We start from the raw sequence: 26,588 nt of genomic DNA, 5'->3' as shown, positions 1-26,588 counted from the left end.
CAGTCTCCCTACTCAAACCTTCTCCTTACTCATCCCCTAATTGTTTGGCCCCAAAACCAAGCTCAGCTCTAGGCACTTAGTGAGAATACCTAAATATGTTTTCAAATAAGTGAACAACACTGAAGAGGAGATGGTTGAAACCCAGTTTATTAGACCAGAGGCATGCGTCACCCAAAGCCCTGCCTGCTGTTCCCCTATCCAATGCACACTTTTTGGCCTCATTCCTGCTTCCCTCTGGGGAGGTATGATCTCTGAGGAACTCCCAGGAACCAAGAGATTCCAAAGATCCTATAGCCTTACTCTCCAGCTCCAGGCCAATGCACAGGTGACCTGCTCACAGGTCCTGTTCTGGGATTGAAGACCAAGACACAGCTGGGGAAGGAAGGCCTGGAGAGGGGCTGGGGCTTAGGCCTGGAAGGAGTGTCTGGTGGAGGGAGGGGGCAGGCCCTCCACCTCACTTGTCTCTCATTAAGATAGGGAGGGACAACAGCAGAGCTTTCAACTCCTCCTCTAGGCCTCTCTTTCCTACCAAACCCACCTCACCAGAAAATAAAAGTGGTGGGCTTGGGTATCAGGTGAGGAAAGGGGGCTGGGCACCCAGAAGGAGGAAAGGCCACTGACTGAGGACCTCAGCTTCTGCCTGTTAGCATCCCACTGCCCCAGCTTTAGGAGTCACCAATCCCCAGCTCCCTTCTGTCTCTGACACACTTGGCTTAGTGTCCAGGGCAGACCTCCATCCCCTGGGTGGGGGCTATCTCTACAGCAACCCCTTCCCTGGGGATGCTACTGTCAGCTGGGCAAAGGGCCAATGGGATAGGAGGAGCAGGGGAAGAGAATGTTAAGGCTGCAGGGAGGGTCGAGGGTGCCCGGGTTGGGGGAGAGGGTGAGGCCAGAAAGAGGCAGAGCTTGTGATTCACAGCTTCCTTTGTCGCCACTGAGACAGTGCAAAGGTTACAATGCGCGTGTCGTCTCCTTGTGCTTCTCAGAGGGATGTGTGTACACAGTACAGACACCAGGGGAGAGAGTCCAACTCTTTATACAGGCGAAGGCATTCAGAGACCAGGGAGGGGGCAGAAACATAGAAGGTGGAACTTGGGGTGGGAGAATGGTTCTCAGAGACAAGAGGGGATGGGGTGGAGACAGACAGGGCTGGGGAAAGTATATACAGAGATATAGCAATATAGAGTCTGTATCATATAGAAATAGAAAGTGCAGATGAGGTTGTTGAGAGAAGCAAATGAAGTTGGAGAAGAGGATGTGGGAGAGTTCCATAAGAAAATTTATGGACGTGGCCCTCTACAAGGGCCTCCGGGAGAGGGACTAGTGAGGTTAGGCACCAGTGCCCTTCTCCCTGAGCTGGATGTTAACCAGCCAGGTCTTTTGTGGGATGGTGAGGGAGGGCTGCCTCTTGGGATTTCTCTCCAGCAGCTGTGGGGTGGGGGTGAACTTATAGGTATCAGGATGTCGCCTACAGCACCAGGGCCGCATCTTGACCCCATTACCACTTCTTAAGGGGATCCCCGACCCCCACGAGATTCCACATGGTGTGAAAGAGTGGGGCAGAGGTTTTAGTTCCTGCCAGGAGACTTGGGTTTGGGGACAGTCACTGGGCTGAGAGGGTCTCTTAAGGCTGGGGAAGCCTCCCTCCCCCACACTAGCCCTCCCCCTTAAGGTACATTCTCTGGTTTGGGGCCAAATTCCAGACCCCAGGGATCCCTTCCACCCCTCACTGGGAAGGGCCTTTGGTGACTGGTGGCAGCAGAATGTAGGTGGACACTCAGATGACAGACAGCTAGACAGACAGAATTCAGGCTGGGAGCTAGGGGAGGCAGCATGGAGAGAGGGGCAGCCTGAGGTCCCTTGCCCCGTTCTCCCTTTTTAGTTCTTTCTTAGATTAGTTTTGTTAAACGTAAAAAGAATGGGATAGAGGCAGGGAGAGGACTCTATGGTCAAGACTCCTTCCTTACCACAGACAAGAGGAAAGATCTGCCCCGGAGTGTGGGGAGTCCCCAGGGCAGATGTGAGGAGGCAGCTGGGGGCCCCCTCGCTCTCCTAGTCCTCCCCATCTAGGCCTTTGGTTCAGCGGCCTGCGGGGCTCAGCAGGTAAAGTCCTCGAACGTGCCTCGGGCCGGATGGTGAGGTAGGATGTTGGCAGCGTATGTCATCCCGGCAGGGTGGCCCCGGAGGCTCTCGCACGGGTTCTAGGGGAAGGGCACAGGACAGGGATGGGTTATCCCTCGGAAGGGCTTCCGGTAGTGCTGGGGCATTCAGGAGACAAAGGAGAGAAGGTGGTGGCAGAGGCGGGTGGGCGGGGGTTGACAGGGATTCCTGGGGCGGTGGAGGCAGGGGCGGGCTGGAGGGCACCCTCGATCGCTCCCTCACGTGTCTTTTGACGTCGTCCAGGCTGAGGGCCACGCCCTTGTCCGCACTGCTTCTTTTGGCCTCCTTCTGGCACTTTCCTCGTCGGCACAGCTTGTGCTTAATGACCTAGGACCGGGACGGGGCAGGTGGGCGGGCTGGACCCTGCCCCCACGTGGCCCTGCGCCGGGCCCCGCCCCCGCTTACCTCGTAGGCGTAGTCAAAGAGCTCCAGCACCGTGAGGATGCTGGCGCCGATGAACAGCCCCATCTGGCCCCCGATGTCACCTGCGGGGGCAGGGGCCAGGGGGGTCAGTGGGGTCAGGACGCCGTGGGGGCAGCAGGGTTTACTGGGACTGGGGCAGGCAAGTTGTATTCTCAAAGAGATTGGCAGCCTTCGCACAGAAGGATCGCAAAGCCAGATTCGGGTGCAAGTTTTATTTTCTTCTCTATGCTTTTCTGCGTTTTTCTACCTTTCTAAAACGAGCAGGTGCTTTTCAAGAAAAATAATCGTTTACAAAATACCACAAAACTCTTAATTTCTGGGCCGATTTTAGGAGCGTATAAAATAGTCTCCACTTCCATGCCTACGCCTCCCTCATGACCACAGTCCTGTCTTTTCTCTTTTCCACTTTGCCCTAAGAGAAGGCTCAGTTCCCTTCCCTCACCACTTACCAAGACAACAGGGTTTAGGGAAGGGCCTCTGGGGTGGAGGACCCTCATGGGACAGAAGTGAGCACCCTGCTTTTGGATGATAGGGAGCCATGCCATGCCCATGGCATGGGAAGGGGACAGGTGCCATCAGCAGCTCACCCAGGAGCCCTGCAATCTCATAGGCCTTCTTCTGTTCAATGGTCTCATAGTTGAGGACTTCAAAGAAAATGTCCAGCACCAGGATGTTCTCCCTGCACAGGGGTTGGGGGAGGAGACCTAGGTTCAAGTCATATCTCTGTCTCTTACTAACCAGGTGACCTTAGCAAGGCAGCCTCTCTGAATCTGTTTCCATATCTATAAAATGAGACGCTGATGGAGATACCTGCCTTTTAGGATTAAATGAGATGGCATATAGGGAGAAATGTTCTGTACCATATGCAGTATGTATTAAGTATAAAGTGACTACTGTTACAACAATGAGGATGAAGAGGGAAGAGAAAGGGGTGCTTTCCTGCTTATTCTGGCCTGATCTTCCCTGCATACCCACCCTAGACTCTTTGCTTGCCTTTTGGACCTTCCCCGTGTTATCTCAACTTCCCCCTGCCTGCCAGCCCCCGCCCCCATCAAACCCCACTCATCCATTCCACAGTCCCAACCCAAGGGCCTTGCTGTACCCAGTCAGAGCCCTTACCCTATGTATTGCTCAGATTTGTTGAACTTCTTGGCCAGGTACTTGGCTGAGGCTTTGCTGGGGATCTTGACCATGGACAGCTCCTTGCCATAGCGGGTCAGGTTGCAAGGCATTTCACACACGCAGTACTCCTGGTCCTTCTCCACCAGGAAGTCTGCACTCAGCCAGGTGAGAGGTCCCAGTTGGGTGGTGCCCTTCTGCCAGCACCTTCCCGCATGCACATCCTAGCTCTGCCCAGAGAAACCCTGGGCCCCTTTCTTTTTCCATGACCTGCCTGGATGCCAAACTCTGCCAACATCCTACCTCACCATCCAGCCTGAGGCATGTTTGAGGACTTTACCTGCTGAACCCTGCAGGCCACTGAACCAACGATGTAGATGGAGAGAACTAGAAGAGTGAGGAGAACCCCAGCTGCCCCCTCACAGCTGTGTCCACCTTGAGCTAATTCTCACCAAGCCTCACCATGGATATTTCTTACTCTTATATCTCATTTCCTCAGGACCCTCCAGGGTCAACCAGCTGAGGGGCTGATGAAAGAAGATGAAGGCCATTCCAAGGTGACCTCTGTTCATTTTTCATAGGGTCCTCTGAAGATGCTTTTCTCAACTTTATTTATTATTATTATTATTTTTTTTTTGAGGCAGAGTCTCGCTGTCACCCAGGCTGGAGTGCAGTGGCGCGATCTCGGCTCACTGCAAGCTCCGCCTCCCAGGTTCATGCCATTCTCCTGCCTCAGCCTCCTGAATAGCTGGGACTACAGGCGCCTGCCACCATGCTCGGCTAATTTTTTTGTATTTTTAGTAGAGATGGGGTTTCACTGTGTTAGCCAGGATGGTCTCGATCTCCTGGCCTCGTGATCCACCCACCTCGGCCTCCCAAAGTGCTGGGATTACAAGCGTGAGCCACCGCGCCTGGCCGATTATGATTATTAATTTGAGACAGGGTCTTGCTCTGTCACCCAGGCTGGAGTGCAGTGGTACAATCTTGGCTCACTGCAACCTCATCTCCCAGGTTCAAGCAATTCTCCCACCTCAGCCTCCGGAGTAGCTGGGACTAGAGGCACATGCCACCATGCCCACATAATTTTTGTTTTGTATTTTTCATAGAGTCAGGGTTTCACCATCTTACCCAGGCTGGTCTCAAACTCCTGAGCTCAAGCAATTTGCCCACCTCGGCCTCCCAAAGTGCTGGGATTACAGGTGTGAGCCACCATGCCTGACCATTCTCAGCTTTAGTATCAGACACAAGAGCGGGTGCAGCCCAGTCCAGGAGTTATGTGAGACTTCTGGGAGCTTGACCTGAAACTCCTGTGCACATGGCTGGAAGCACCTTTTCCCTCCCCCAGACTGCCCCAGGCCAGGGGCGCTCACCCAGAGCAGGATCTGCACACTCCTTGTACTGCTCTGGAGTACAGTATGGGGCATCCCCTACAGAGGAGAAAAGACAATGATACAGGATGGGGATTCAAGGGGTCTGGTGATGGTGGTATTACCAAAGGCCTAGAAGGTGTAAGCTGGGAAAGGATGGGAGGGGAGGACTGGTGGGCCCCCACGCTGCCCCAGAAGTGACTCACTCCCAGTCTATACCTTCTAGACCCTTCCCACCCATCCCTGGAGGTGCAGGCAGGAACTGAGGTCAGAGAGACAAGAGCCAGATGGGTGTGGAATGGAGTGGGCTGGAACTGGGGTTGGGAGATTGATACGGATGGGGAGCTAGTGAGGGGCAGTAAAGGCCCAGGGACCCCAGGAGTATGCTTGGAGCCCTGGGCCTGACCTGGCATGTGCACCATGCGGCAGTTGCAGTTCTCCACCAGGTAGCGTGTCTCACAGTCGATGCGGCAGGCGGTGATGCTGTAGGAGTCGAAGAAATCCAAATCCGAGTCCATGGTAACAGCTTTGCAGGTGCCCCAGGGCGGGGGCAGGTAGATGAGCTGCTGGGAAAGCCGGGGAGCTGGGGGAGTGCAGGGACTTCTCCCCAAATCAGCTTGATGGACTCCTCTGACAAGATACAGATCTCTGGAGTTCTGCCCCTCTCTCTCTCTGTAGCCTCTGAAGGTCTCAGAGTTTACAGAGCATTCTTGTTCATTCGATCACTCATGCTTCGGACTAGCCAGACTTCCACCCAGGTCCTCACTCACCTGTCCTTCCCATGCTTGATTGCCCACCACTCCATCTGGACCCCTCAACACCCCACCCCAGGACCAGCCTCCCATGGCCCTCTCACCCGCTGCTCCTGGCAGGCCACAAAGGTCTGGAAGCCTGGGGCCACGCCAAAGCCCAGCTGGTCGATGAAAGGAGGTTCATCCTGACTATGGATCTGTACTTTGATGCCTGCTTCGAAGGACGTCTCGTCTAGGGGAATGAGGGGTGTGTGAGTTGGGAGGACTCCTGACTCCCTAACCCCCCTCAGACCTGGGGGCATCCTACCTCTCCTGGGAATAAGCACAGCATACACTGGGACTGGGGTGGGGGAAGTCTATAGGGTCCTAGCCCATCCCCCAGCCTCCTTCTGGGTTTACCAGCTCTGAGCTGCTCTGACGACCCCTGCATCCTATACACTTCTTTTCTTACCTGGCTTCTGCGCTGCATCTTGGTGTTTCAAATACTTTCTCCCAGAGTGTCACTGTTTCAGATGCTCTCCATTTCTCCCCCTCCCTTTCTCCCTTTTCCCCCATCTCTCTCTGCCCCAAGGCCCCCCGAGACCAGACAGGCAGGCAGCCTGAGAAGAGAGGGAGTTATTTATAGAGTGGTGGTGGCGCTGATGGAAAAGGATGGCTGGTTACCTTGGAGAGTAACTGAGCCAGGAATGGGGAGCCAGAGAGATGTGAGTGTGGAAGTCAGGTAGAGTCAGCAATGGAGATGGTGAGATGCTGGGGGGAGAGGGGAAAGCCCGGGCCCTGCCCGGGTCTCACAGAGAAGCCCAGGAATCCCCTGGCAGAGGCTGGGGCCTAGAGCCATGCAGAGGGGCCCCTGAAGCGGGTGACATACCAGTCTCCCCCCACACAGGCAGGTACTCGTCCTGCTGGATGTCCAGCATGATTTCCAGCCCATTGCCTGTCCCACCCTTCATGGTCTTCAGCCGCGGCCGCCCATCTCGGCCTGAGTTGAACGTGTAGCACTTTCCATAGCGTGTGAAGACCTGGCGGGGGTAGAGTGGAGAGCCTGAGTCCTGCCAGCACCCTCTACTCACCAAGGGCTGTTCCTAGTCACCCCAGCTGTTGGAATCTCAACACCCTTTGGGAACGGTTCCTCCTGTGCAGCCTGTTCTCCATTTGCTCCCCTCTCCCACCTGTTTCCCGCCCTTCCTTGCCCTCTGTGTGCCCTGGAAAACTGTTCCTGGTAGGGTGCATAGCCTGAGCTCCTTTGCCACCTGCATGGGCTTCTAGTTGGGTTTCACAGTTGGGAGGTATTGGTAATGGATCAGAAGGCAGGAGGAAAGATTGGGGTATGAATCCTTCTCCAGCCCTCGCCCCTCTGTAGCTCTAGTAGTGGCTTACGCTCTCCATGATTACAAATCCGGTCAGGGCTCCCTACACAGCACTGTCTTCTTTTGTGCTTCTTCGGCCTAGGAGTGATAACGATTTCATAGTACTGCTCGCTGCCTCAGCCCCTCTCACTGGTTTTCTTAACCCTGCCCACAGATCTGTCAGCAGTCCCTTTGTTAAAGTCTTCAACTAAATCATCAGGTAGCTGTCTTTTTCCTGCCAGGAACCTGACATATGCATTTTCATCACCAGGATCCCAACATAGCCAGATCCCTGGCCCCTCCTTGGGACCCTTTCCTCAGGCCCAAGCTCCTGAGGCCTCTGAGACATACCTTCTCTTCTCCTAGATTTCACTCTGGGAATCTAAAATTCTGCTTTCCCCAAGACTCAAACTTAGTTTTTTGTTGTTGGTTTTTTTTCGGTCTGTTTTTTTTTTTTTTTTTTTTTTTGAGATGGAGTCTTACTCTGTTGCCCAGGCTGGAGTGCAATGGTGCAATCTTGGCTCACTGCAACCTCCATCTCAGCCTCTCAAGTAGCTGGGATTACAAGCACACAACATCACACCTGGCTAATTTTTGTATTTTTAGTAGAGACGGGGTTTCACCATGTTAGCCAGGCTGGTCTCAAACTCCTGACCTCAGGTGATCCGCCTGCCTCAGCCTTCCAAAGTGTTGGGATTATATGCGTGAGCCACCGTGCCCAGCCAAACTCAGTTTTTTGGTTTCCTTCAGCCCCTAGCCCCTTGGGTCTATCATTATTCTATTATCAGCAGAACCTGAAAGTAGACCCAGTTGCCATGCCAAGGACCACGCTCAACCAAGCACCAGCACCTCTTCTCCCAGCACTTGGGACTGAGCCCCCAGGGCATGGTGCATGTGTTAATGCTTTTGCAAAACTAGGAGGGCCTCAGGAGATATCTCAGCCCTGGGGGCTGTCTCCCCAGTCTTCTCCCCGCTCCATGCCCCAGTGCAGCCCTGGTCACAGTGCTGATTAAAAAGCTGCAAAGAGAAAAGTAAACCAGTTATTCTTGGCCTTTTCCCCACAGCCTCCTTGAATGTCCCCAGGTTGGGGTGGCCGTGCTTTTACTACTGCTGGATGGTGACAAAGTCCACAAAACAAGTCATAAGGTGAGTCAACACAGCCCAGAGCAGGGGACAGACAAAAGAGTTTCAGGCCAGACTGAAGCCGCAATGGCAGTAGGTTACTAGGGAATAGGGTCTTTGTCCCCTTCCCCCTTCCTAGAACAGCCTCCTCCATTGCCCTCCAGAAAAGGAAACATACTGCTCTCCCCACTTTGTGGGTGAGGTCTAGGGATGAGGCAAAGAGAGAACTCCAAGGGCTCCTAATCCCCAGCCCCACGACCAGTTCTTGCGGCACCCAGCCACAGGCTCCAGGCTGGACATACACTCATGCCTACACTCCATCCAGAGCTGTATGGGATTAGAGGTGTCTGAGGCCGGCTAGCAGCCCTACCTTGCGCTGGCTCAGAGGACTGGGCTGCTGTACAGTGGATTGCTGCTGCCACCTGGTGGGCCTGGGTGAGAAGTGTCTGCTCTACCCTCAGGCCCAGAGGAAGCCACGTTCCTATGGCTCCTGGCCTCCCTGAGGCCCAGTGGTCCAAACCCCCAGGCCCCTGTATGCCTACAGTCATCCCATGATGCACTGGTATGATGACACCCCCTGCCCCTACACTAGAGAGGGGGTGAGGACTGAGGGATGGGTGTGTGGGGCAGGGAAGGCCTGGTACCTGGGAGCTGGTGGAGCAGGAGAGCAGTCAGGCCAGACAGACCTGGAAGATGAACTTAGGAGAGACAGTGGGGTGCCAGGTGACCCTCCAGCAGGGAAGGCCCTAGACCCCTGGGTGGGGGGCCAAGCAGGAGGACAGTTCCCAGTGACAGCTTCCCCTAGGAAGAGGGTCGCTGGCCACTTAAAGCTGGGGAGAGGGATATGACTTAAAGACCTGTTATTTACCCTCAGAGACACACACACACACACACACACACACACACACAGAGCTGGTGGGGGTGGGGCACCCGTAGGAGGGCACAGGAAGACCAAGCAAAGATGCATTGAAGTCCCTGCTGTGGGAGCTGCTGACAAGCAGCATGGTGAGGTGGGGGTGGTGGGGGATGTCCCCACCCCTCTACTGTCTCCCTCTCACTCCCTTCTCTTGTACCACCAGAAACCAGGCAGCACCCACCCCAGCTTCAGTCCGCGGGTGCTAGTCAAAATAGTGAGCAACTGGCCAGGCATTGGTGTCCACCACAGATCAAAGGTTGACCTCACAGATGGAGCAAGGTCCCAGGCCCTGCTGGACCATGAGGAGGTCTTGGGAAGGGCAGGTGAGACTGGAGGACATGTAGGGAGGAAACACCAACTAAGACAGATGTGTTTCAAGATTCTAACGGGAAAAGCAGTGCTGGTATGGACCTGGGAATATCAGCCTAGCTTCAGGCCCTGGACTCCTGGGTAAGCTCTGGCCTGGGTCAGCCAGGTGAGGAGGGGGCAGCACAGTCATCAGCCCCAGCCCCAGCCCCAACCCCAGGAGGTGACAGTCAGGGAGAGCCATGGCAGACACTCTTGGGGTACTGTGGCAGGCATGGGGCCCCACTCACCACTGAGAAGTTGTGAGGGCCACAGGGCCCCCCTTGGTAGGAGCAATAGAGCAGCATGTCCTCCAGCCGGTGGCAGGAGCGATTGTAGAAGCGGTGCAGGTTAAAGGGCTCCCCAGAGTAGGCCTCAGGGCCCGGTGGAGCAAGGGGCACCCCAGGGTCATCACTTTCATCCAGTCCCAGCATGGGGGCCAGATAAAGCAAGTCAGGGTAGCTGAGCTGGGACAGCCGCACGGCATTAGTGTTGCAGAGGGTGACCGCCGGGAAGGCCAGCTCCGTGGTGGCCACTTCGTTTAGCAGGGTCACGTGTGGGTAGCTGAGGTAATAAGCAACGCGGTCCCCTACCTGGCACAGGAAGGCACCCAGTGCCAGGACAAAGGCCACCGCCCACAGCGCCTGCCTTGGTCCTGGACCCCCCTCCACAAAAATGTGGTTGGTGCCGTGGAGGGTGCAGCTGTTGGCAAAGGCCACCAAGTCCATGGGTGAATGCCTCTTGCTGGCCTCCTTCCTCACTGCCTCCTTTTCCTTCTCTTCTTCCTCCTCTTCTGATTCTGAGATGTCCTGCTGCTGCTGATGGTGGTGGGGACCCCAAATATCTCCCAAGGGCCCTGGGGCCTCCTCTCCAGAGGAGAATGACACAGAGCAGAAGATCCGAATGGGCATTTTCTCCAGGGGCTTCCTGGTGCCAGGGATTGGCAGGAGGAAGGGGGAAGGTGCCAGAGGGGAAGGCTATGTGACCCCAGGCAGAGTCTGGCAGAGCTAGCCACCCAGCTTGTCAGTCAGGTATCCACAGCCTGGCTGGCTGTCCTTCCTCACCAGGGCCTCTGTGGCAGTGTGGCTGGGGCGGGGCATGGGAGGAGGACCAGCCTGCCCTGCCAGGGAGGGCGGGTGTCTGGGCTGATGAATAATTGATGGCAGTGGGAAAGGGAGGGCTGATGGAGAGCAGGGGGCTGGAGCCCCTTTCCTGTCACCCGCTCCAGCAGCACAGAGAGGGTTTAGGACAGAGTGGAAACCCTGGAAAAGCCTAGGGCTGGGACTCCTGGAACCCACCCCTGCCGGTGAGGAGGGACCCGGCACCATCCTTTGCGCCCACTGCCATGATGATCGCAGTGACAACAGTCCCCACCCCCCAGGACACACATAACACATACTCATGCTCTCTGTCATCCTCCAGTCTGTTCCTCATCATGTCCCTCAGTGCCCGCATCCCAATTCTGGGTCCTCTCCCTTATTCTCCCTTCATCCAGTTATTCCTCTGGGATACCTTAACCCCTCCGTGCCCCACCACCAGGCACTCTCTCAGACCTCCAATTCCAGTCCCCGACCCTGTTTCTCTTTCCCTCCCTCCCTGGCCCCAGCTCTACTTCAGGACAGCATTACCAGCCCTAGTCCCACCCCCTATGCTGAGCTGTATTTTGGTTCCTTTCCTCTCCCCTACTCTCCTGTGGCTTGTGGGCCAGCCCAGGTTCCATTAGCAGCAGTCTCTCACTGACCACAGACTCATTTCTGACCAGTTCCCGGCACTAAGGGGAGGGACCCTGTCTCCTGCAGTGGGAAAGCTTCCTGGCAGATCACCACTACCCCTTTCAGCTTGCCCCCTGCAGCCCTCAACAGTTTAGGAGTTCGAGGAATTCTCTGGTGGATGGAAGAAATTGAGATCAGTGCTGGGGGTGGGGCAGGGGGACCTGGGTCAGGTAGACAGTATTGGGAACCAACTTGGGGTTCCTGCCAAACCCTCAGCCTTGCAGACTCCCGGCCTCAGTCTCTGAGGCTCCCCTGCCCCTAATTTACCATTCCCTGCCCCCAGGCCCCTGGTCCCTCTATGTGCTCTGATTACTCAGGGACACTGGTTGAGGAACTTGAGCCACCAGCCAAGTCTCCAGGGCCAAGAAGGTGACCTGAGGGGAGGAGGGGAAGGTTGGGGAGGGAGGTGTAGCAGATTAACTCTTTCTCTGCAGGGCCAGAGGAGGAGCAGTAGGGCTAGACTGGGGCTAGGTGGGTCTGCTTGGGCCTCCCCATTCCTTAAGCATCCCCTAGTCCCAGGCTGTGTTCCCCCTCCTCCTCCTCTCTTCTCCCTCGCTGCTCCCACCATCTTCCCTTCTCCATTTGCAGAGACCCTAGAGTGTGTTGGGGATGGGAGGCAGAGTGCCAGGTTCTAGCAGAACTGAGTGATGTGGAACTTTTGGCCTCAGCTTTGCTGCCAGGGACAAAGAGGCCCCAGAATCGGAGTCTTGACCTCTCGCCCCCTCCATCCTTCTGCCACTGCCCTCAGATTGGGCTAAACAACAGCCACTGCCCTCCTCTTTCTGCCACTGCCCTGCTCTTTTGCCTAAACAACAGCCTCTCAACTGGTCTCCCTGCCTCCCTGCAGTTTCTCCCCACCTTTAGTCCATGTTTTGTGACTCTGACCATTCTTCTGCTTAAAGACCTTTTCTCTAGCCAGGCGTGGTGGCATATGCCTGTAGTTCCAGCTGCTTGGGAGGCTGAGGCACAAGAATCGCTTGAACCCGGGAGGTGGAGATTGCAGTGAGCCGAGATCGTGCCACTGCACTCCAGCCTGGGTGACAGAGCAAGGCTTTGTCTCAAAAAAGTAAAGATCTTCTCTCACTTCCCACTGCCTCCTGTGAAAATTTAGGCATCTCTTGTGGCCCCACAAAGCTGAAAGCAATGTACCCTCCACCTCAGGCCAGCATCCAGCCGCCACCACCCATCCCCAGACACACAAGGCTCATCCACAGTCCTGTGCCTTCCCTGGACTCCATCTGGAGAATTCCTACTCATTTTTCAAGACCCTACTCACATATTACCTCCTCCAAGAAGCCTCCCCCAACTCCACAGAGCGCTGTGAGTGCCCACCCAGGGAATAGACTGAAGGGTCCAGTTCTGCTCAAGGCCCTACAGCTATGAGACCAAGAGTAAAAGAGCAGGACCAAGAGACCATGTGCGGGAACAGGAAGCAAGGAAAGCCAGGAACACCCTGGGCAACCAGAGATAAGTCATTGCAGAGATGAGGAGAGACCCCCCCCCACCTTGAGCTGCTGTCCTCAGGCTTCTCCTGCATGAACCTGTGTGTCCTCTCCTGTGTGCATCTTTTTCCTGCCTGCCAGATCTTGAGCTCTCAGAGGGTAGGGGCCTCCTCCTTTGCATTCCCCAGGAAGTGCTTCAGAGAGGACTTCCAGACTTGAGTGGAGTGGGCTGAGGCTTGGGCTGAGGAAGCTGCAGCTGCCCATGCATTCCCACTAGAGGGCACTGTCCCTCTCCTTCAGATATTTTGGAAGGGGAAGTAGATTGATTTCCAGAAGGAAGCAGCAAAGGCAATAAGAGCTTCCAGCTTGGGAGCCCCAGCAAAGAGAAGGGTGTGCATACACAGACAGCGCCAAAGGACAGTAAGTTGGGTGCAACTGAATACCTCTTCCCTTACAGCAACCAAGACCACACTGCACACTTGCACATTACCACACAGACACACAGCCCTGGTGTGGGGCGACACACACACCCCAACACACAAACCCCAACACATACACCCCAACACACACACACACACCAACACACATACACACCCCCCCACTGCACGTCCTCTCTCCTCCATCACCTGTATGCTTGTTCAAACAAATGCTTATTCCTCTAACGTTCTTTCTCGTCTTCATCTTGTTCAAGTAATTGGAGGATGAGGAAAATGTCAAAGGGCATACACAGAGGGCCCCTGGAGAGGTGCCCAAGCAGACACACACACAGAGCTGCACTCAGTTCTGAACCCTCTGTCCAAACATGCAGCCCTCCCCATCCAGACCTTCTCTTCAGCAGTGTGTGCTGAGTGGTTTCTGACTTTTTCTGTATCTCTTTCTTCATTCCAGCCACCCCTTACGTCTGTGTAATGCTCCATGGTGTTTTTTGTTTTGTTTTGTTTTGTTTTTTTGACAGAGTTTTTCACTCTTTGTTGCCCAGGCTGGAGTGCAACGGTGCGGTGATCTCGGCTCACCGCAACCTCTGCCTCCCAGTTTCAAGCAATTCTCCTGCCTCAGCCTCCCAAGTAGCTGGGATTACAGACATACACTACCACACCCGGCTAATTTTGTATTTTTAGTAGAGACAGGGTTTCTCCATGTTGAGGCTGGTCTCGAACTCCTGACCTCAGGTGATCCACCCGCCTCAGCCTCCCAAAGTGCTGGGATTGCAGGTGTGAACCACCATGCTCGGCCCATGGTTTTCAATTGTTATCTCATGGGATCCTTATACAACCCAGTGAAATAAGCAGGTATGAGAAACTTCATTCCCATCTGACAAGTGAGAAAACTGAGCCACACCAGCCTATTCAAGTCTCAGGGAGAGCAAGAAGTGGGCTGGAGGCTGGAATGAGGTCATCTGTCTCCAAATCCCTTGCTTCTTCATTCTTTCATTTACTCATTGCCACAGTGGAGAACACATCATGGACCTGCCCTCAAGGAGCTTACTGTCGAAGAGGGGAGACAGACATCAATTCAAAAATGAAAAAAATAAATATCTAACTACAAACCATGGTAAGTGCTATAAAAAAAAATATGGCTCTATCAGAGTGAATGGCAGAGGGACTTGACCCAGACTGGGGAATCAAGGAAGCTTTCTCTGAGGAAATGATGTTTGAATTACAGTCTAAAGAATAGAGAGGAGGCTGGGCGCAGTGGCTTACACCTGTAATCCCAGCACTTTGGAAGGCCGAGGTGGGTGGATCACTTGAGGCCAGGAGTTCAAGACCAGCCTGGCCACCATGGCAAAACCCCATATCTACTAAAAATACAAAATTAGCCAGGCATGGTGACACATGACTGTAATCTCAGCTACTTAGGAGGCTGAGGCACGAGACTTGCTTGAACCAAGGACGTGGAAGTTGCAATGAGCTAAGATTGCACCACTGCACTCCAGCCCAGGTGACAGAAGGAGATTCTGTCTCAAAAAAATAAATACAAATAAAATAAAATAAAAAATAAATAAATAAAGAGGAGTAATTAGGTAATGGTGTGTGTGTGTGTGCGTGCGCACGTGCCCCTGTGGAGGAGGGAGGATATTCCAGAGAGAGAACAGAGTGTGTGCAAGGGCCCTGAAGGACAGAGATGAGAAGGGGCAAGCGTAGCTGGAGAGGTGGGTAAAGGCAGGGAGAACCCAGGTCACTCAGGGTCTTAAAGGCCACAGTGAGGATTCTGGCTCAGGGACAATTAAAGACTCCCCATGGAAGGAGTTCACGTGATCAGAGCTTTGATTTGAAAAGACAACTATGGCTGCAGAGTGAAGGCTACAGAGGGACTGCTGGGAGGCCTGTGGAGGAGCCATTGCAGTGGCCCAGTGAGACATGCAGTGGTGGGACGGCCTGGAACAGGGGTAGAGTGGAGATGTTTATGAGGCAAAATTGGTAGATCCTGTCAAGGCAGGTGAGGGAGATGGAGTGTCAGGGATGATTTCTGGTTTGCATGATGGGGTGAACAGTGGGGTGGCTCACTAGATCAGGCGCACAGGTAAAGAACTAGTTTGGGAGGTAAGATGATGACTTTGGTTTTGCACATGCTGGTCTTGAGGAGTCTTAGGGACATCCAAGTAGAGACGTTAAGTGGAAAATTGGCGACTGGAGCTGATGCTAAGAGGAGAGAGCTGGGCTGAGACATAAATTTGGCAGTTGTCAGTGTGTAGATGGTAATTGAAGTCATGAGTGAAGATGAGACTGCCCAAGAATAGAATATAAAGTTAAAAAAAAAATAGAAAAAAGGTCTGATTTGGCAGTATCCACTAAAGCTAAACAGAATCATACCCTATGACTTAACCATAGCTCCATAGCTAGTCATATGCCCAGGAGAAATTAGTGTATATGTCAACTAAAAAACATGAACAAGAATGTTCATAGTAGCTTTATAGATAAGAGCCAAAAACTAGTAACAACCCAAATGTCTAGCATCAGTAGAATGGATCAATTGTGGCATATTCATATAATGAGATACTATATAGCATCAAAAAAGAACCAACCACTGCCACACACAACAACATGGCTAAATCTCACAGACATAATCACAAGCAAAACAAAACAAAACAAACACACACAAAAGAGTATACACCGTATGGAGGATACATATACTCCAGGAAGTTCAAGAACGAGTGAAATTAGTCTATACTGATAGAATAGTGGTTAACTCTTGTGGGGTAGCATTGACTAGGAAACAGCCTGAAGGAACTTTCTGGGCTACTGGAAATGTTTTATACCAATGTAAATACATACCAGTGTAATATGCAAAATACTACACTGTAAGACATACCAGTGTAAAAATTCTTCAAGCTACAATACGGTGCATTGTACTCTTGTGATTTAAAAGAAGATTAAAGCTTGGGACTGAGCCTTGAGTAGTGATGACACTAAATGGCCAAGCAGAAGAAAATGAACTGGCAAAGAGACAGAGGAGTGGGTAGACAGAGAAGGAAAACAAAGAGTATGATCGTCAGGAAAGGGAGTAGTTCAAAAAAGAGGTGGTGGGGGCCAGGCGCAGTGGCTCACACCTGTAATCCCAGCACTTTGGGACGCCAAGGCAGGCGGATCACCTGAGGCGGGAGTTTGAGACCAGCCTGACCAACATGGAGAAACCCTGTCTCTACTAAAAATACAAAAAAAAAAAAAAAAAAAAAAAAAAGCCACGCATGGTGGCATGCACCTGTAATCCCAGCTACTCAGGCAGCTGAGGCAGGAGAATTGCTTGAACCTAGGAGGCGGAGGTTGCAGTGAGCCGAGATGGTGCCACTGCACTCCAGCCTGAGCAACAAGAGCAAAACTCCGTCTCAAAAAAAAAGAGGTGGTGGGCAACTATTTTGAATGCTATTGAGAGATCAAGAATTAAAAAAAAATATAGTTGCTGGATTTGGCAACATGAAGGTGACCACTGGCTTTAGCTAGAACCATTTAGGAGGAATGGCAATGACAGGGGAAGAAAGCAGCCTGGATCAGAAAGTGAGTTAGAGATGAGGAAATGAAAACAGTGAAATAAACACATCACTTTTAGGAACTTTGTGAAGGGAAGCAGAGACACTATAGGAGCTGGCAGGTGCTGTGGAGTTGAGAGACACATATGTTTTAGTTTTTATCTTAGCACAAAGACCAATACATAGCAAGTGCTCAGTATATGTTAGCTGTCGTTACAGCTATGTATTTTAAGACAGGAGCATCTTCAGCATGTTTCATTGTCAATGGGGTTCCACTTGAGAAGGAGCGACCAACTGTAGAGCAGGGAGAGACAGAATTAGCAAGAGAAAGATCTTAAAAAGGCAGAAGGGAATAAGATGAAAATTCTAGGTTGAGACTTTATCCTAGATAAGATGAATGTTCCCTTCTAGGGCTTGGTACCCAGAAGAAGGACAAGATCTTGTCTGAGGCTTCTATTTTCTCAGTGAAGTAAGTGGGAGGCAAGGTCATCTGCTGAGGGTGAGAGGAGCTAGGAAGGGTGACTGAGAAGAGTGGAGAAGTTTGCAGTAGTCATCAGGGAGAGCAAGTTGACCAGGAAAACGCAGTGGGGTTGCCAGGCAGCACTGCACGCCCATTTAAGGATGTTGAGCATGTACGCAATGCAATGGTATGTGAGTTCCTCAGGGAGGTCCTGGCTGCCCTGGTGTGACCCTGGGGAAAGCCAGTGGTGGGTTCACCTAAGATAGGCGCTTGGCCTGATGGTGCAATGAAAAGACAGAAGCATCAAAAAACTAGGCCTACTCAACTTGGGAACGGGATTCCTAAGGTCTCTTCTCTGCACCGTTTCTTGCCCTTCCTGCCTCCCCACACTGCTTCTCAACAGAGCACCCTCTTCTAAACACGTTTCTGCTCCTACAGTCATACACAAAGAACCTGGACTCAGAAGATCTGAAGTCAGGGTCCCACTCTGTCATTTCCCAGCTGTGTGACCTCAGGCAAGTCACACAACTCCTCTGAGCCTCATTTTTCTCATCTTTCCAATGAAGATGTTAACAATTTCCTACCTACAAGAATTATGAAGCTCACATGAGCTAAAGTAAAGGGAATCTGTAAATTGCAAAGCACAACTGAAAGAGATGATTAATTTTGCTGGTATGTGCTCTGCATGCAACCAGAGGTTTGCCTGCACAAAAGCTTTCTCCCACAGCCACACACACCAAGCTGCATGGGCCCCCATATATCTCCACATGCTTCCGCTTCACACTGCACATCCACACTCTACCCCAGACACACACAGAGGTGCACATGTGTGCTTGCACGCTTGGGGCGCACATGTGATGAGGGTGTTGTGAGGAAGTCTGAGACGGCTGCTGTCCAGGGCCAAGGCCACTGCAGCAGTCTCACCCCCAGGGATGTTCTCAGCCTGGCATACTGGTGTGACACCAACTAGAGACACAAAGCACTAAGCTGCACAGCCCAACCTCCTGGGCCCACAGGACTGTCAGTCACACAGAGGGCATGCAGAAGGGTGGGAAAGCATTTTCTATCCAAGAACTCATGGGATCTCAGAAAGATCACAACTGGCCCTGTCTCTCCCTGGAGAGTGGCCTTGGAGAGCCTGGGGTGGCAGAGTGTCTGTCCTGACAGTTCCTTAAGGGAACTTCCCTTTAAGGTGAATACACAGCAGCTTCATGCTCATTTTTAAATATTCTGTGAGGAAGATGTCCAATTCCTGTGTCCAGGTAGGCTGGCGCTGCACATCCATTACACATGGGGCAGTGTGCACTTGGCCAGAGAGTCCCAGAGGAAGGGCTGCCCCTCGATAGAGAATACTCTTACAACCTCCTTAAAGGAGATTGGGCTTAGAAGCTAAGAAGTGGGGCCAGGTGGAACTTTGCCCAAAATAGAGACCAGGAGCCCTAATGCCCAGTCCCATCCTCCACCTAGCTAGGCACCCCTTCTCATTCTTGCTGTCTCCTTCCAGCTTTGCCTCCCAGAATGTGCACCCAAGGGTCCTGACTGGGACGTCATAGGTCAGAAGGTAGAGGCTTCTAGATTGGCCACCTCAAACATACAAGTGAGGGAAAGCTTGGGGGTGGGGGTGGGCAGGGGCTGGCCAAGGCTCTGAAGAATGGCCCTTGCCGGAGAGAATTGGCCGGTTGATTTAGTTAGCTGGGGAGACACCAACACATTCTATGAACCTGGCGTTCTCCGAGAGGCTGAGTTTGGCTGGGGAGATTGGGAGGACTCCCCTTGGATGTTGAGAGTCTGCTCATCCCCAGCATGTTCCCCCTTGTTCTGAAGCCCACCCCACCTGGCCTCCTTTAGTATCACCCCCATGGCTCTCAGCCCTGAACCTCCCACGCTGCACTTCACTGCCCCAGTGCAGGACCTGGCACACGGAAGTGGCACTGTCTGCTATGGGAATGAATCCAGTGGAGCTTAACACTCCCCTAATCCCAGCTTCTCATTCTGAATATTCTGTCTCCCTCGCCATCCCCTGAGATTTGAAATTACTTTCCACAAAACCGAAGCACACTCAGAAGCAACCTCCACCCACAGCAGAACATTCCAAGCTTCTCTGTGGGCCTCCCCCTCTGTCTCCAGGACACACTGGGCATGCAGTGGCCACCCCAGTTCTCCACTGGCTGGGCAGTGACAAAGGCACAAGACCAGCCCTCCACTTCCAGGCTTGGCCCCCAGAGGCACTTAGTTACTGAATTCCCTATTACTTTAGCCAGCAGCCCAGAGATCAATTAGCTTAGAGTAGCTCTCAGCTGATAGCCAGTCTGAGAGAGGGGTGGAGTCAGAAATGGCTGGGGTCTGGGGAGAAGGGGAAGAGGTGAGAGAGAAAACTGGGCTACCTGAAGGATGTTTGTGTGTATCTGTGTCTGAGACAGAGGGAAAAGGAGCCATCTGAGACCCCAACCCAGGGCCCACCCACTGGATTCCTGCAACTGCAATGGGCTCTGCTCCCGTCTCCTCTCTCCACCCGCCTGTGTTCAGATTAGGCACTTTCTGGGAGGGAGGAACAGATGAGAAGGATAAGGTAGGAGGCAGTAGCCACGAACACCTAGGGCAGGAACCCTTCCCCCAAAGTTCATGAAGCCCATGAACCCCTCCTCCAAAGTTACTGTCTCCAGGTCAGCCTCTTCTATCCTTCTGCAATCTGTGCATGTTCCCCCTTCCCACCCCTGAAGACCACCAGGCCCCTGGGTGGGGCTGCCCAAGACCCCTCTTCCCCTCTCTGCACAGCAGTCTGGGCAGCCTCTCCCCTCAGCAGCCCCTCCACTCCCTGCCTAGCTGGAGGGTGCAGACCCTGGCAGTAAGGTCAGGCCCTTCCAAGGGACTTCTGGTCTGAGCTTCTATGGGGCAGCATGGGGTGTGGGGATGAGGGGTGAAACCTGGAGATGAAGAAGCTCCGTGCTAGTCCTGGCTCTTGCCAGGCGCTGCCATCCCTGGCTCTCCTGCTTTTAGACGACCTCTCTCTCCCCACTTTGGGTCCCAGGATCAGCCACCCACAGCCACCTCTCATTGCAGGATCTTACTTCCCTAGGTGCTCCAGGGGATGCCCAGGCCCCTTCGGAACCTTGCAGTGGGTTGCGGGGGAGGCTTCTGTGCTCATTCACTCCACCTCTTCCCTGGGAGATTCTGGTCTCCAATCCAGGGTCCTGAGAAGTACTCTTGTGGACCCCTCCCAGGGATTCTTGTCCCCCAGTTTCACCCTCCTGAGAGAGATTATGAGCCACACCACACGCCCACCCCAGCATTTCCACTCTCTGCCCTCCTCTTCCTTCTCTTTCAGGCCCCAGAAATGAATTCCTGCTTCTCTCTCCCCTAGGCAAAGGGTCTAGGTCTCAGCGGAGGAGGGGGTGGCATAGGGCAGACTGGGTGACCATCTGCCAGCCCCCTCCCCTTGCTGCTGCTCAGCATTCCGGCCACATCAGCTGCTCCCACTGCCAGGGACAGATAAGGTGCAGCTGGAGGCTGGCACCAGCTGCGACTGTGCTCACTCCCCTGGCCCCCACCCAGACACCAGCAGACAGCTGCACCCCAGCCCCCCTCCATGGAACCCCTGCCCTGCCTTGGCCTGACTGGCCTCAAGGTGGGGCAGGAGAGAGGAGCCGCAGACCCCGTTGCCTTGGCAACAAAGCACCCTACCAGGAAGAAAAGGAGGTGGCCGGGAAGAGGGGGCCTTGTAGTTGGGTCACTATGGTTGCTCAGGAGGCAGCTATTGAGACCTTCCCAGCCAGGTTGCTGTGGGGATACTCCCTGCCCTGCCCTTCTGTCTCTTCAATCCTGAAAGATTTCCAAACCAGTCCCTCCCAGATTCAGCTCAGGCTCCCCATATTCACCCCCACCCTCCCAAGCTGACTCAGCCACACCTGGGGGATGGACCCTGGCCAAATGCTCTGTGACCACCAACTACTCCCTGGGGTTGAGCTGGATCCAGGAGCACATCTGGAGATATGCCTGTTACTGCAGATCCTCATCAGGGGAGCTGGGGTCTTTGAGTGACCAGAGCAGCCTCCCTGAATTGTCTTCTTATGCCTCCCCCAACCAGCCTTTAGAAACAGGGTTCTTATTGTTGAGATGAGGGTTGCCCTTAGAAATCTACAAAAGAGTCCACACGTGCTCCCACACACTATATTTTGCAAACGTGTTGAGCAAGGTCTTGGACAGTGGGGGGTGGTATCCCCACAGCAATCCTGTTGGATGGGCCCCAGCAGCTTCTTCCTGAGCCACTGAAAGAGCAACCAAAGCCCTAACCACAAAGCCTCTCTTCCGTCACTACCTCCTTTCCTCAGTGAAGAACCTCTGCTCTGAAGGCTGCAGAAGATGCCAAGATGGTTTCCCTTAGACCCTGACCCTATAGACAGCTGTTTTCTGTCAGTGCTACATCTGCCCAGGGCTGGAGACACACTCCCAACACTCCTCTGAGCCTAGCAGAGAATGTCAAGGATGTTAATCACAAGACTGAGGAGAGAAGGGAGAGGGTGGAGCATCAGGCAAGGAGTGTGGGAGCCCTTAGGACTGGGGAGCTGGAGGAGAGAGCCTGCCAGGCCCTTCTCCAGTGGGGAGGTGTCAGACATGGACTCCGGCCAGATGCCCATCTGTGTGGGAACATCCCTATGGGTAGAGCTCTTGACATGGAGAGGGGCTGGCAATGAAATCAACTAAAGAGAGCAGAGGGAGGGGTGAGAGTTTCGGGTCCAGCAAAATTCAGGGTCAGGTCTTTGATACGGGCTGCAAAACAGCAAAAACCTGGTCTTCCCTGACAACCCAGAAGCAAGAAGGGGCACAGCTGGGGCTGCAGGGTGCTAGCCTGTGTGTCTCTCCCCCAGAGTAAGAGGAACAACTCAGACTGCTCCAGAACTTTGTGAGCCAATCACATCTCCATCTGACTACTTAGAATGGTCCCCTCAGACGGCATGGACCAATCACATCTCAACATCTCCATTATTGACCAAACGTTATCTTAGCATCACCACTTGGAATCTTTCTGGACATGATGGACAGATGGAGCCTCAACTGAACACTTTCTATGGACTAACTGTGCCCAGATTTATATCTTAGCACCTCCTCAGATTGAGCCAAGCACTTCCCTCCCTCATTCAACACTACAAACCACTCAAACAAATACATTTTCTCCATCTTTCTCAGGGGTCCCTCCTGCTTGTATGTTGGGTGTGTTGGAGACAGGGGGCTCTGACTTTTGCTTCCACCTTCACCTACAGTCCTATTACTCTTGGGAGCATCACTTGTGAGACTGGGAACCCTCTGGTCTCGAGCTCTGGGGAATCCAAGACTCTCCTGCTATGAAGAAGTAAGAGAGGGAAGGAAGTGGTTCTTACATCTTGGCTAAGCTCCCCATCAGCTTGGCTCAGTAAAAAGTGCGATCAGGTAAACTTTGTCCAGCAGGATTGACAAAGGCCCATGAAACTGGTCTGCAGAGCAAGGCTTAAAGAGACTGGGAAGTCTTGCACAGCAAGAAACACTAAACGTGACCATGGTGCCATCCTTTCTGCACAAATACAGTTCATGTTCCCATACTGCAGGAGGAAGCAAGCAAACAGGGAGAAAATGGGCAGGAAAAAGGGAGAGGATCTGAGAGCTGAGTAGGCATGGAGAGAAAAGGGTCCTGGAAAAGAATGTGAAGTGGACACAATAACTCCAGGGTCCATAATATTAATTAAAAGAGTAAAGGACATTTTCAGCTTAAGGAGACATGAGTTCTAATCCTGAACCTGTCACCTGTCACTAACTGTGTGAGCTTAGGTAAATCATTCTGCCTTTCTGTGTCTCAGTTCATGCATTTGTAAAATAGAGCTAACGTGATTATGTATCAAGGCAATTGAGGGGAGCCTAGAAAGCACGTGAAGGAGTTATGAACATTGTCCATTCATTTGGTGTTATTGTTTCTACACGGCTCCAGAGCCTCTGGTCTCTTTGCCATCCGGGTCCAGGTCTTAACCCTCAGGAATCTGTGTGACTTGCCCAGGGTCGCCCAGCACATCAGATGCCAAAATCAGTTTCCCTACACCCTCCCTGAGGTGCTGGCCTGAGGCAGCCACATCTGTGGGGTATCTCCATTTTAAGATGCAAAGGAAGCCTCCAGGGCAGCCATGACTGGGTGTCCTGATGGCCTTCCTTTCCTCAGACCCTGGCTCTGTGGCTCTTCCTGGTAAGCAGGGAACCTAACCAGTGTATGTGTCTATGTATGGGGTGCAGATGGCACAGAGGGAGTTACTGTCAGGCTATTTAAGAGAAGGTTTCCCTTACTTGTCCTTCACGGTGCTTCTCAAACTTTAGTGTACACTCCAATCACCTGAGGATCTTATTAGATGCAGATTCTGGTTCAGTAGGTCTGGGAAGTGGGGTGGCAAAGTCCTGCATTCCTTTCAAGCTCCCAAATGATGGTCCTGGACCTCACTATAAGTAACAAGGCTGTAGCTTACCCACCTCTCTGCTCAGCTCTGACACCTGTGGCCTAGAAGGTAAGCTTGGTGGGTTTGTGGCTATGTCAGGCCACGTTTGTGCATATATGTGTGTGTTGTGCACTGTAGGCTCTCTTTCCTGCCATCATGGCTGCAAGGCTGAGACTCAGGCCCTCAGTGAGTGTAAATGTGTCCCTATGCTGAACAAACTCCCCTTCTACCAGAAGCAAACCCCAGGACACACAACTTCCTCTCCCAGAGTAGCAAGCACCTGGAGAGGCCCAGCCTGCTCCTTGTCTCCTCCTCCTCCTCTGTGGGCCAGGCTGACTCACTCCCCACACCAGGGGACTCACCACCTTGAAGTCTTCAGCGCTACAGACCTCTCCCCGGAAGTGGCAGGACAGCAGCATGTCTCGAATGTCGTGCCCAGCTCGGTCATAGAACTCACGCATGTTGAAGGGTTTGGGTTTGAAGCTGCGGAAGTTGGCTTTGTCCTGCAATATCTCCAGCTGCTTTTCGTCTGCCATCTGTGTGTCTGGTATCTCATACCTGGGGCCCGGGGGTGAGTGGCACACGGGTCAGTACAGCCATCAGTGTCCCACACCCAACTTGGGTGATGGGGGCAGCCTCCAGCCCTGGGGATCAGGCCCAGGTATAGGCAAGGAAGGAGAGCTGGGCATGCAGAGGATCTACCACATGGGTCTGAAATGACAGAAGGATCTGTAGTGGCTGCCCAGGGGCAGGGCATCCCAGTATATGGGTGAAAGGAAGCATGGATAAGGTGGGCAGAGAGACAAGGCAGGGACTGTGGCTTTTATACTATAGTCTCTACCCTTTAAAGATGGTCTGTGCCCATCCGCCAGCTGACGAGAAGGTCAAGACAGAGTGGCCAGAATAAGGGTAAAGCTCACTCCAGAGAGGGTGACAATGTCTCATATCTCAGGCTGGGTAGGGGTCAAGCTGTTCTGGACTATGCTGGGATCAGAGGCTAGGTGTCCTTAATTGGGTGCTCAGCAGCACCCTAACTCCTCTGCTGTGAGTGGCAGGTTTCGGGGTGGGGGTGGGTTAAAGGGCAGGCTTGACTGGCCTCTATGGTGGGTTAGGGAGGCAGACACCCTGACTGGAACTCACACAACTCCAGGAGCAGAGCTGAGGGAGGGTGGGAGCCACCCACCTGTTGTTGAGCAGGGCCAGAAGCTCCCCGGCATGATACAGGTCATTCTTGGAGACTTGGCTAAAGCGGAACTCGTTGAGGTTGCACAGCGTGACAGCAGGGAAAGTAAGCTGAGAGGCAGCCACCTCGTCGAGCTTGGTGACATGGTGGTAGTGGAAGTAGTACTGCACACGCTCCGTGCACACACACAGCAGCACAGCCAGCGAGCCCAGGAAGCACAGGGCCCACAATGCCCGCTTCAGAGACAGCCGCTCGTAGGAGAAGATGTGGGCCAGGCCGTGCAGCGTGGAGCTGCTGGCGAAGGCCTGGATGCTCACCGGCTGGACGCCACCCACCTCCTCCTCCTCGGCCTTCAGTTCCATCCTTGTTGAGGGGATTCTGGGGGAGGGGAGAGGGACAGTCTGTCATTGTCCTGGGATGGAAGTACACATGGGGCCCCCCCTCCACATGTGCCCATCCACAATCCTCATCTCCAGAGGTCACCACTCCTCAGGCAGAAGACTTCCCTGCTTGGCAAGCCCAGAGGTGGCTGACCAAGGGACACATCCAGGGTTCCTCCAAATACACAGGAACAGGGGGTCAGGTCAGGCCAAGAGAATGCTCTCCCAGAGAAGCTTCCCAGGCCCGGGGAGACCCCAGATACAGTCATCCAAGATTGACGGGGAAGTCCTGATGCACCCATAGGCAGGCGCAGGAGTTCCCTCCAGATGTGGGGTCACTCTGGGACAAGAATGTCCACCCCATCCTGGAGATGAAAACTGGCCCAGATGGGCTGACCCCGGGGTAAGGAGCTCCTCTCCTGCTCATGGGTATTCACAGGACGGGGCTGTGGTCCTAAGAGCTAAACTGGGGCCAAAAAACCCCCAGGGAGGTGGCTACCTCTGGGGAGGGGCCCAGCCTGAGTCCTCACCTGCGGGTGTCTCCAGTTCTGAAATAAGAGCAGGCTGTGTGTGTGTATGTTGGGAGTGGGGGGTGGCGGGCTGCCCGAGGTGGATGTATGGAGGGGGGGCGCGGTTCCCTATGACAGCGAGCTGTCCCCGCCCCGGACGCACCCCCCCCCCAGTCCAGCTTCTCGTCGCAGTCAGATCCCCTGCTCGGCCCCCGCCCCCCTCCCCAGCCACCGAGCCGCCCCAGCAGCAAGGGAAATCCAGAGGGAGGAGAGTCCTGGCTTCGGGGTGCCGAGGAGCCCCGCAGCCAAAGGCAGGGGGATCGGAAACCCACCTGAGGGGGCTTCGGGAAGCCGGCAGCCGGCGGCGGGTCCTGGGGCGCTGGACCGGTCGCGGGCTCAGCGCCGAGTCGCGGAGGAGCTCATGGCCCGGGGCCGGAGCCCGGGGCCGCCGCGGCACGCCGCGCAGAGCCCTGCAGGGAGCGGCCCGCCCGGCCCCGCTCGGCTCCGATCTGTCCGCCCGCCCGCGCGCGCTAGCTCGCTCTCTCGCTCGCCTCGGCTCGGTCCGCCCGGGCTCGGCGCGGTGCGCTGTGCTCTCAGCCCTGGGATCTGCAGGGATCCATCGTCCGGCCGGGAGGCGGCGGGAGGGGAGGGGGAGGGGAGGGGGAGGGAAGAGGGTGCGCGTGCGCGCCTACGAGTGTCTGCGAGGCTGTCCCTGGGCCGGTGTGCACGCGGGGCTCCGGACCGGGGAGCGGGACCCAGGACTCCCCGCGCAGCCTCGCCCCTCCTCGCGGCAGCTTTCGGCGGAGCTGCCTCTCTCCAGTCCCGGAGCCGTCTCCCTGCCTGCGAGGCCCTATGGCTTGTGTGTGTGACTCGGTGTGT

General features: G+C 54.1%; 1 protein-coding gene across 16 annotated transcripts; it reads right to left on the bottom strand.

The window, feature by feature from the left end:
- Positions 1-129: 129 nt before the first annotated feature.
- ASIC1 (acid sensing ion channel subunit 1) lies at positions 130-26,588 on the bottom strand. 16 transcript variants are annotated; one of them, XM_077952911.1, is made up of 13 exons: positions 26,042-26,588; positions 24,821-25,198; positions 24,000-24,195; positions 6,991-7,083; positions 6,690-6,840; positions 5,926-6,053; positions 5,476-5,632; positions 5,073-5,129; positions 3,703-3,856; positions 3,171-3,262; positions 2,566-2,645; positions 2,383-2,487; positions 130-2,201 (listed from the first exon to the last, which is right to left on the bottom strand). In XM_077952911.1, the coding sequence occupies exons 2-13, from the start codon at positions 25,180-25,182 to the stop codon at positions 2,097-2,099; spliced, it is 1,680 nt and encodes a 559-aa protein (XP_077809037.1). In that variant the 5' UTR covers positions 25,183-25,198; positions 26,042-26,588; the 3' UTR covers positions 130-2,096.

Source organism: Macaca mulatta, chromosome 11, assembly GCF_049350105.2.
Source record: "Macaca mulatta isolate MMU2019108-1 chromosome 11, T2T-MMU8v2.0, whole genome shotgun sequence".
NCBI lineage: Eukaryota > Metazoa > Chordata > Mammalia > Primates > Cercopithecidae > Macaca > Macaca mulatta.
The sequence above is the reverse complement of the archived record's forward strand: the minus strand, read 5'-3'. Positions and strand labels throughout refer to the sequence as shown.